At 55.1% G+C, this 10575-nt stretch overlaps 3 protein-coding genes across 9 annotated transcripts in view; 2 read left to right on the top strand and 1 right to left on the bottom strand.

Moving 5' to 3' along the window:
- Window positions 1–335: 335 nt before the first annotated feature.
- On the top strand, window positions 336–5617 carry EIF6 (eukaryotic translation initiation factor 6). 7 transcript variants are annotated; one of them, XM_010342670.3, is made up of 7 exons: window positions 368–451; window positions 719–830; window positions 950–1035; window positions 3719–3894; window positions 4404–4580; window positions 4776–4957; window positions 5332–5617. In XM_010342670.3, exons 2-7 carry the CDS (start codon window positions 724–726, stop codon window positions 5339–5341), a joined length of 738 nt encoding a protein of 245 aa, XP_010340972.1. In that variant the 5' UTR covers window positions 368–451; window positions 719–723; the 3' UTR covers window positions 5342–5617. The 7 variants fall into 7 exon arrangements, with proteins under 7 accessions (XP_074262535.1, XP_074262533.1, XP_074262536.1 ...); XM_003932029.4 differs by having other exon boundaries at window positions 404–486; XM_010342669.3 differs by having other exon boundaries at window positions 410–486; window positions 689–830.
- A 90-nt stretch (window positions 5618–5707) lies between these two features.
- Window positions 5708–7476, top strand: MMP24OS (MMP24 opposite strand). Its single transcript, XM_039479315.2, has 3 exons — window positions 5708–6146; window positions 6422–6510; window positions 6586–7476. The coding sequence occupies exon 3, from the start codon at window positions 6589–6591 to the stop codon at window positions 6802–6804; it is 216 nt and encodes a 71-aa protein (XP_039335249.1). The 5' UTR covers window positions 5708–6146; window positions 6422–6510; window positions 6586–6588; the 3' UTR covers window positions 6805–7476.
- A 52-nt stretch (window positions 7477–7528) lies between these two features.
- MMP24 (matrix metallopeptidase 24) overlaps window positions 7529–10575 on the bottom strand; it is a 51530-nt gene continuing 48483 nt past the window's right edge. Inside the window, exon 9 of the mRNA XM_039479314.2 lies at window positions 7529–10242. Within this exon, the coding sequence (XP_039335248.1) occupies window positions 9905–10242 (338 nt within the window). The 3' untranslated portion in view covers window positions 7529–9904. The remainder of the gene's footprint in view (window positions 10243–10575) is intronic.

Raw genomic sequence — 10575 nt, 5'->3', positions numbered from 1 at the left:
CATCCCAGTCTTCAGCCCCTCATCTCATTCCTCAGCTCTCCACTTCCACGCTGGGCTCCAGACCCAGACTTCTGTCACGCAAGGCACAGCTGGACTCATCACTTTCCCCAGACCTGCCCTTCCTGCGGCTTCATTTCGATCAAAACCTCCATCATCAACCCTTCTTCTACGAGCCATCCCCGGCCCCTCCTCTCCCTCATGCCTCACCTCTGAGCAGCCAGAGGTCTAGGTCGATGACAGCTCCTAAAACGCTCCTGAATGAATAATGAGTAAGTGAACGCGAACAGGCTGGGGGTGGGGCCAGGCGGGGTCACCACCCATAGTGCTGGCGAACGTAGAGTCCGCCGGAGACCGGAGGTAGGAGAGCCGCATGCGTGGCGGGGCGCGCCTAGCTCTCCCGGAAGTCTCCCTGGGCGGAAGTGGAAACGGAAATCTTTTTGGGGAGTCCAAGGTACAGTCGTCGCGTGTGGAACTTGCGGTTATTTGGTGAGCTGGTGTGAGGGGAGCCTGGAAGGGTCAGCTCCCGTCCTGGGTCGGGAGGGGTGGGGGCCTGAGGATTCAGGGCCGGAGGGGCTGGCGGGGCCCAGTGGGCAGGACTTGAGGGCAGAGAGGCCTGGAGGCCGACAGGGGCGGGGTCGCGGCGGCGCCTGAGAGGCGGAGGCTGGCATACTTAGGAAAGGATCCGCAGGCCTTGAACTCTCGGCTCCGTCGCCCCCAGGCTTCATGGCGGTCCGAGCGTCGTTCGAGAACAACTGTGAGATCGGCTGCTTTGCCAAGCTCACCAACACCTACTGCCTGGTGGCCATCGGAGGCTCGGAGAACTTCTACAGGTGCGGCGGGAGCCCCGGGGCTCGCGGTGGCGGGGAAGGGTACCTGGGAGTCAAGAGCTCCGGCGGGGTGAGGGTGCCGGCCCTTCCGCCCCGCGACCACCGAGTCCATGTCCCTACAGTGTGTTCGAGGGCGAGCTCTCCGATACCATCCCCGTGGTGCACGCGTCTATCGCCGGCTGCCGCATCATCGGGCGCATGTGTGTGGGTAAGGCAGGTGGAGGACGCCGAGGGAGGGTCTCCAAGCACCATTACTCACACCCCCGGAGGGAACCCGGAGTGACCCAGGGATTCCCAGGGTATCATCTATTATCTCTGGGCACTGTAGAATCTCTTAGGCCAAGCGTCAGGAGGTCGGGGGCAACCCTCTCGCAAAGGCTACTGGATAAGAGTAATACCAAATAATGTAAAGTGCTTTCACTTGTTCTCATTCCTTCTATTCCTTCTTTTCAAAGACACTGAAAGGTAGGAATTACTGGCCTAACTTGACTGATGAGGAAGCTGAGACAGCCTAACTGACTCACTAAGTTCCATGCCTAGTTCCTAATGTGGAGGAGGATTTTTATCTTTCTCCCTTTTTTTTTTTTTTTTTTTTTTGAGACGGGGTTTCGCCCTTGTTACCCAGGCTGGAGTGCAATGGCGCGATCTCGGCTCACTGCAACCTCCGCCTCCTGGGCTCAGGCAATTCTCCTGCCTCAGCCTCCTGAGTAGCTGGGATTACAGGCACGTGCCACCATGCCCAGCTAATTTTTTGCACTTTTTTAATAGAGACGGGGTTTCACCATGTTGACCAGGATGGTCTCGATCTCTCGACCTCGTGATCCACCCGCCTCGGCCTCCCAAAGTGCTGGGATTACAGGCTTGAGCCACCGCGCCCGGCTTCTCCCTTTTTTTTTTAAGACAAGATTTTTGCTCTTTCGACCTGGCTGGAGTGCAGTGGCAAGATCATAGCTCTCTGCATCGTCAACCTCTTAGACTCAATTCTCCCACCTCAGCCTACCAAGTAGCTAGGACCACAGGCTAGTGCCATCACACCTGGCTGATACTTAAATACAAGGGCCCTGACCGTAGACACGTGGCCTCCCTGGCCTTGACCTCCTGGCCTAAAGTGATCCTCCTGCCTCAGTCCCTTAAAGTGTTGGGATTACAAGCGAGAGCCACTGTACCCAGCCGAGGATTTGTGTCTCATCTCTTTCTGCCACTGTAGGCAGTTGTTTTCTCTTTCTAAGCATCCATTTCTGTCTCTCTAAAGATTAACCAAGATTTGCGGTCAGTTACATTGAAACCTTAAATTCCCTTCACCACATCTCTACCCTACCTTCCTACCTGTTGCACTGTTCATCGTGGTCCTTTCTTTAAGCTGCATCTGTCTCCCATTACTACTGCCCGTTGTTTCTTAGTTTTGCTCATTGAGGTCACTTTTAAAAGTCTTTCTTTATTTTTTAAATTTTATTTTAATTTAAAAAAATCTTAAGCCTGTTTGGGAGGCCAAGGTTGGTGGATCACCTGAGGTCAGGAGTTCGAGACCAGCCTGACCAATATGGAGAAACCCCATCTCTACTATAAAAATACAAAAATTAACTGGGTGTGGTGGTGCATGCCTGTAATCCCAGCTACTTAGGAGGCTGAGGCAGGAGAATTGCTTGAATCCGGGAGGCAGAGGTTGTGGTGAGCCCAGATCCTGCCATTGCACTCCAGCAACAAGAGCAAAACTCCACTGGGTAACAAGAGCAAAACTCCGACACACACACACACACAAAACCAAAAAACACTCTGATCTCTAGCTATGCCCTTAGGACTTGAGCAAGTTGTGACAAGGGAGACTGTAGCTTGGTCGTTGGTGTATTAGATGATGGGCATGACCTGGAATTTCGAAATTAAGAGGTGTGTATTTGTAGTTTGTTCATTCTTGTTGCTGTATGGTGTGTTTTGTGTATGTATACCACAGTGTATTCATACATTCCATCGACAGTACATTTGGGCAGTTTTCACTTTGGTCTAGTAGGAATAGTGATACTGTGTTTTTTTTTCAAGTGAACCCAAACGTATTTCTACTGGATATACAATACCTAAGAGTGGCATAGCAGAGTCACAGGTTATATGACTATTTAGTTAATAGTAGATGATGCCGGATAATTATCTGAAGTGGTTGATCATCTTACGCTCCTGTCTCAGTGCATGAGAGTTCAGTTGCTCCATATATCTTTGCCAACACTTGGAATTGATGACTTGTAAAAATTTTAGTCATTCTGGCAGCACGGTGGCTTACACCTGTAATCCCAGCACTTTGGGAGGTCGAGGCACGTGGATCACCTGAAGTTAGGAGTTCGAGGCCAGCCTGGCCAACATGGTGAAACCTGGTCTCTACAAAAACACAAAAAATTAGCCGTGAGGTGGTGTGCTTTAGTAATCTCAGCTACTCAGGAGGGTGAAGCAGAATTGCTTGAACCCGGGATGCAGAAGTTGCAGTGAGCTGAGATTGCACTGTTGCATTCCAGCCTAGGTGACAGAGTGAGACTCTGTCTCAGGAAAAAAAAAGTATCCATTCTGCTATGTGTGTAGTGTTATCTCAGTTTTTAAGTAGCAAAATACACAACTAATGCCAAGAGCTCTTCCTGTTGCACCCCCCCCACCCCCGCCCCCACCCCTGTAGTTGATGATGGTGAAATAGGCAGTGTTTGTTGGGACTCCTGGGTTTTGTACGAATCAGTGGGTTATGGGTTGTGGGTTGTGGGTTGTGGGTTGGAGGGCTGGGCTCTGGGCCTAAAGCTTTCCTGGGAAAGCTGATTGGGCTGGGCTGTTGGGTTGTATCCTCAGCTCCTAGGGCTCAGCAGGCATCTTGTGTATTCATGGTTCACCTTTGCCCCCAACTCTAATTTGGTTTTCTCTAGGGAACAGGCACGGTCTCCTGGTGCCCAACAATACCACTGACCAGGAGCTGCAACACATTCGAAATAGCCTCCCAGACTCAGTGCAAATTCGGCGGGTGGAGGAGAGGCTCTCAGCCTTGGGCAATGTCACCACCTGCAACGACTACGTGGCCTTGGTCCACCCAGACTTGGACAGGGTGAGGCAGCCCAACCTGACCCAAGCGTCACAGGGCCATCCTAGTCATTGGTCTGTCACTGTTCTTTCCTAACAGGCAGGAATTAGGGGTCTCGTTTGTGGTTTCTTTTTATATATGGGTCCTTGAATTTCAGTTACTCATTAGAATAATGGTAACAGAGGCCTTTTCAGTGTCAGAAAGAAGCTGGGGAGGGTATGAATCCTGAAGGATTCAGGAGATTGAACCATCCAGTCCTGTGGTGATTGACTGTTGAACTTTTGACTGTAGGTGAGAGGGAAAAAAGTGACATGGAGACCAGCCTCCATGCATGAGTATTAGGGGCTTCACAGCTGGCCCTGACTCTGCTCTAAGCTGTACTTCCTCCTTTCTCTGGGTGAGGCTTTCAAATGAGATAACATAGGAGAAATGAGGGGCACAGGGAGCCAAGGCCTGAGTGCTTCTGGGCATGGAGAGCCCCGGTTCTGGGGCTGTAAGTTCTGGACCCTGAACACAGTACCTTTAACTGGTAGGAGACAGAAGAAATTCTGGCAGATGTGCTCAAGGTGGAAGTCTTCAGACAGACAGTGGCCGACCAGGTGCTAGTAGGAAGCTATTGTGTCTTCAGCAATCAGGGAGGGCTGGTGCATCCCAAGACTTCAGTTGAAGACCAGGATGAGCTGTCCTCTCTTCTTCAGGTCCCCCTTGTGGTAAGCCTTCCTGTTCTCTGAACCCCGTCTCCTGCTGAGGCAGATCCTTTTGCCCTGTGTTCAGGAGTCTGGGTCATTACCTGCTGCAGTTTGGGACTGGAGCTGCAGGTCAGGGAGGAGCAAGGTTTGGGGAGAGTCCTCAGTGAGGAGGGAGAAACTGGTGCCATGACTCACACTGAGCCCTTCCCTTGGCAGGCAGGCACTGTGAACCGAGGCAGTGAGGTGATTGCCGCTGGGATGGTGGTGAACGACTGGTGTGCCTTCTGTGGCCTGGACACAACTAGCACAGAGCTGTCAGTGGTGGAGAGTGTCTTCAAGCTGAATGAAGCCCAGCCTAGCACCATTGCTACCAGCATGCGGGATTCCCTTATTGACAGGTACCTGGGGTTTCCCCTTCTGCCCAGGGCTGGGGGTTAACTTGCCTTTTTCGAGTATGGGGGAAAATGTCATCTAGAATGGGAGCCTACCAGTTTGTTCTGGTAGCTTCTTGAGTGTGAGAGCATATCTGCATACTGCTGAGCAGATAGAGCCAGCACATTTTTTTTTTTCAGTTCACCATGATAATAAAAAATTCATTGAGCATCTGCTAATCCTCATCTTTGTGGCTTTGTTCAGGGCTAGGATATTAGAGCTGTAGCTGCTTGAGCAGCTTTTCAGAGCTGATCTGGGGGTGAGGGCGGAGGCAGGCACCTCGAGGGTGAGGCAGGCTCTGTGAAACAGCTACTGACTGTGCACTTTCCTTTTTCTTCAGCCTCACCTGAGTCACTTTCCAAGTTGTTCCGTGGGCTCTTGGCTCTGGACTTTGGCACCTTCTCCATGCTCCGCCCAATCTGTACTGGATGCTGGCAGGGAGGTGGCAGAGAGCTCACTGGGACTGAGTGGCTGGGCACCCAACCCTTTTCCACCTGTGCTCATTGCCTGGATCTTATCATCATGCAAAAACCTGCTCTGTTGTGCTGGCTGGCAAGCCCTGTGGCTGCTGGCTGAGGGTTCTGCTGTTCTGTGCCACCCCATTAAAGTGCACCTTCCTCTGGCCATTCTGAATGTTATGTTTGGGGCCCTCAGCCTGTGTACAATCCCCGCACTCTCCAGTTGCTCCAGCATTCTGGGAAGATAGGGTGGGATGGCCACAATACATACCCAGTTCCCCACCTCCACACACGCCATTCCCTTCACCATCAGGATGGGAGGCCTCATCTTGGAGCAAGAAACACTCTCCACTACAGTTCTCACAGTTCTCACGTTTTTATTTTCCTTTTGGGGCACGGTCTCACTCTTGTCACCCAGGTAGGAGTGTGGTGACACAATGATGGCTCACTGCAGCCTTGACCTCCTCGGCTCAAGCGATTATTTATCTATCTATCTCTATTATTTATTTATTTAGTAGAAGCAAGGTCTCACTCTGTTGCCCAGGCTGGTCTGATACTCCTGAGCTCCAGTGACCTACCCACCACCTCAGCCTCCCAAAGTGCTGGGATTACAGGCGTGAGCCACGGCCCCCGACTTCTGCTCCAGTCTTCTCTGTCCTTGAAAGCCTGAGAGTCTTCCGACTTTACTCGGAGCAAGGTGAGGCCCCCGTGAGAGCTCTGGGGCATCCAGCTTCTGGGCATTCTGTCTATGGAGGATGGAGGTTGCAGGTCCTTACCTGGGTGGGCGTGGGTCGGGACAGCAGGTTCCCAGAGGCCTCCGGGCCTGGGCGCCTTAGAGGGAGCGGCTGCGCAGGCCGTCCCTTTGGTGGGGCGGGGCCTCGAAGTGCTGGGGCGGGATTGGCCGGGTGCTTTCGTGGAGCCCCGCCCCGGAGCCCGGGATCGAGTCCTGACTTTTCGCTCCAACGCGCGAAGGGCGAGGTCGGTGCGCGGTGACGTCACGACGCCAGCTCCTCCCGTAGCCGAGGTGGACTCCGGGAAGCCCGCGGGTGTGGCCGTACCAGGTGAGGGCAGGGCCGGGGCGGGGCCCTAGAGGAGATTACCGGCGACTCAGACCTGAAGGGTTTCTCTTCTTGCAGACCATGGGGGCTCAGCTGAGCGGCGGCCGCGGCGACCCGGACCCTGTGCAGCCCCAGCCCCAGCCCCAGCCCGCCGTGCCGGAGGGCGCGGAGCGGCCCCGGCTTCAGCCTCAGCCTCAGCCCCAGCCCCAGCCCCAGCCCCAGCCCCAGCCCGACCCCGGCCCGTGGGGGCCGCTGGACGATGTGCGCTTCCTCATCGCCTGCACTTCCTGGTACTGACGGCGCCCTCCTGAGGATGCCGCCCGTCTGCCCGCCGTTCCCTGTGGTTCTTGTCTGCCTGGTCTCCTGTCCCCACGTCTCTGTCTCTTATACTCCCTCCCGCGGCTCCCCAGAGGCAGCAGAGAATTCGAAGAGGTTGCCGGGGACTGGAATGAAGTCCCGGCAGGGCCACCTTCGCAGGCTCGACCCCAGCCTGCTTCCCAGCTTGCAGCCAGACCCAGCTCATCCCTTCGTGCCCACCCCATCCCTTCTCCGGCTGGCTGGGTCCGGGGCAGCCCTCTCTGTCACTGGCCTCCAGAGGCAGCAGGGCAGGCCTCCTGGTAAGCCTGCAAAGCTGCTGACCTCCTGACCTTGCCTGCTTTCATTAATATATTTATTGCTGAGAACCGTGTTCTTGACTATGTGTCCCAGGTCATGGCATCAGGGGCCTTGACTTCTGAGAATCCCGTGCCACAACAACCCTCCCCATACTCTTGAGGGGCGCTGCTCCCCATCCTGGATCCTAAGGAGGCATCATGAGGCTGTGTTCCCGGAACCCCAATAACCCTGGGCCTCCAGGGCCAGCCTTTTGTAGAGGGAGGATATCTGACTGCCGGTCTGGCTGATGAAATGCATGGGGCAGCTCCCAGATACCCCAAACCGCCTGGCTTTCCTCCCAGAAACTTCTTAAGGTCACTCTTGGAACTTGATCTTTGTTCCCTCATCCCAGGGAAATGACACACTCTGTATTTCTGTTTTATTTAGAAATGATTTAAAAAACATTATACAAAGGCTGATCAGTTTAAAATGTGACTGACACTGAAATGCTGTGATGTCCCCCAGGCTGAGGGGAATTGAGGCTCTGGGGTCCCCAGTTCTTTGCCCCTCTGTCCACCCTGTCCTGGGGTGATGGACAAACAGATGACCATAGGCAGGAGAATCTGAGATTAGAAGCCTCTAGGCTGAGCCCTCTGGGCCTGGCCCCACATCCCTCACCTCTGCGGCCTGGACTGCCTGCCTCCATCTCCTGCTCATTCTCAGCTGGCCTACCAGGAGCCAACGCCTGGTGGGAGGCGGGGGTGCCTAGAGCTTTCAAGAAGTGAGAGCACCAACCTGAGGAGTGGACAGGGACCAGGAAGTGGGGGAAAGGAGACCAGGAAGAGGTGGATACAGGAGACACTTCTCATCTCAGACCCTAGAGGGGTCCACAGATGGGGACACAAGGCCCAGCCAGCCCACTGGATGGCCCGGGCAAGTAACAACCTCTCTGTGCTTCATCTGAGGGCACGGTGAGAGTTACCGTTGGCCTCCCAGGGCCTACACGAGTTTCATGTGAGTGGACAGATGTGAGCTAATAAAGTGCTTTGCAAAGTATAAAACACTGTACAAACCTATGAATCACTAATATCTCCGCAGTTGTTCCCTGCCTGTCCCAGGGAGCCTGCCCTTGGCCAAAATGAAAAAAAACAAGGATGATGACAGGGGACACAGCGGACCCACATGGGCACCTCTGGGACAAGAGATTTTGCTTGAGACAGCTACCAGGGAAGCAGGAGTCCCTGTCTGTGCTACAGGGTAAGCCTACCCCAATCCCAGAGACCACAGGGTCAGGGGCAAGGCCCATGCAGGCTCAGCGAGCAGGGGTGGCATCCAATACCTGGCCAGCACACTGGAGACTGCCTGACACCTCTTTTTGGCTTTGGCAGAGAGCCAGTGAGCGTCACTGAACCCACTGGTCTTGCCTGGGGTTCCTCAGTGACAAGCAGGGCTGCCTCCGCTGCACTGGAGCCAAGCAAGCCGAGCCCTAGGAACTCCTGCCAGAGACCATGAAGGGTGAGCCAGTGAAGGTCAAAAAGGGAGGCCCCTCAGCTTGGGGCCGCTACCAATAGGGGTGCCCTTCTCCTAAGAGCAGAATGGGAAAATAGGCCCAGTGAGCACGGTCAGCAAGGGCCAAGCTCTGGGAAAACACTGCTTCTGGCAAGACATTGAATCGGCCTCGGGGTAGTTGGGAGTAGGGGCACTAAGCATTTTAGAAGAATGCCCTGGGCCACTTCCAAAGGACTCCCAGGCCCTGCCACTGTTGGCCCTGCTGCTGTCTCCACCTCACCTAACTAGTGAGGCTGAGCCCCAGGCTGCAAGTGACAGGCTGGAGCAAAGCTGGGGACGGGGACAACAGAGGGGAGTGGAGGACGGTCACAAACTCAGATCTGCCTCCAGAGATGGGGTCAGCTTCTGCCCCAGCTCTGTAGCCTCAGGAGCAGGGCTCAGCTACTGGGTTGTCTGGGCGCTAGAGTGGCCTTAGCAGCACCTTGGTCCTTGTCGCCTGGGAGAGGGCCGCTATGCTGGCCTCATCACCAAGACAGTCATCTCTAGTTCACCTAAAGCCTCAAGCAGCCTTTGCAAAATGGGACTTTAAACAGTAGTGACAGGACATTAAAATATTCACGATGTGACAGCTGGGTCCTTGTCAGACCCAGCTGGGCCACAGCCCTGCCTGCAGCATGTGACCCTAAATCCTGGGTCCCAGAAGAGACCCTGGCAGGTGGAGCAGGTTTCCTGAGGGATCTGCTGTCTGCCAGCAGGGAAACCCAGGCTTGTTGCCCACTGTGTCAGAAGCAGGGGTCCTGTAGCCTTGGAGGACAGTAGGGTGGGGGTGGGGGGACATCTGACCAGCAGGTGTTGGCAAAAGGGGACCAGGACTGGTGGCATCTCCCAGATGGGGGCTGAGAGCTAGTGCTGGCTTCCCACAGAGGGTGCTGAGTCCTAGTCAGGAATGGAGCTATGGTGCCTCATGGACACCACGGGAAGCCGTGACCACAGGGGCTCCTCCTGGCATGGTCCCTGTCTCCAGATGGAGACCTGGCCTATTCCCTTAAGTAGGAAGTAGTTTACCCAGGACAGAAGGCTGGCAGCTGGGTGCCAGACACCCACCCTGGAGCACAGCCCCCATAATTCCCTGTCCCACACTCAGCCTCGGCCAATGCACCCACCATTTCAGCTGTACGACCCCAGCCTAGGGCCCTGCTGGCCCTGGTGAGCAGTGGCCAGAGCTGCCCCTCAGACCCTGGTGAGGAAGGGCCTGGCTGGCTAGACCGAGTGTACAGAGAGGGCTTTGGGCTGCTCATACCCACTCCTGGACTGGCCGCTTATAGTAGGTGACAGGCTGAGGGCCTGTCTTGTTCTTGAACTGGAAGATGGTGTAGACCAGCACCAGGATACAGAGGGACAGGATGCAGGGGATGACCACGGCCACGGCATTCACGGAGCCTGGCACATCATTGATGGTCACCATGATGTCCACATCGTCCTGGGGCAGCCGCCGCTCCTTCCGCCGCTCCACCTCCTTCTGGTTGCAGCCCATCCAGTCACGCAGGATGTTCCGTGGGTAGCCTGGCTCCACACTCAGTTTCTGGTTGTCAAACTTCCAGTAGTCCCTGCCCTTGTAGAAGTAGGTGTAATCTGCAGAAATACAGCCCAGCGTCACCACTACCAGACACTTCCTGCACCTGCTCTGGGGCAGTATGAGAGGGAGGGTATCAGGCGCTGTGGCAGGGGAGGCAAGGTGGGCACACCTGGAGGTTTAGGGTGCAGTGCTTGACTGAGTCATGGAGTGTGAAGCTACAGATGGGGTTGCCAGGGACCTGGAGTGGCTTGCCTGTCATCTCACAGGTGCTGGGAAACCAGAGGGAGAACTGGGACTTGGTTCACTTTGTGCCACCCAGACAGGTCCCTTTGCATGCAGCCTGGGTCATAGCTCTGTTACTCTGTGCCCACAGGCGCCCCCGCCCTGCC

The sequence above is a fragment of the Saimiri boliviensis genome, chromosome 9 (genome assembly GCF_048565385.1).
Source record: "Saimiri boliviensis isolate mSaiBol1 chromosome 9, mSaiBol1.pri, whole genome shotgun sequence".
NCBI lineage: Eukaryota > Metazoa > Chordata > Mammalia > Primates > Cebidae > Saimiri > Saimiri boliviensis.
This window is presented reverse-complemented; position numbering and strand designations above follow the sequence as displayed.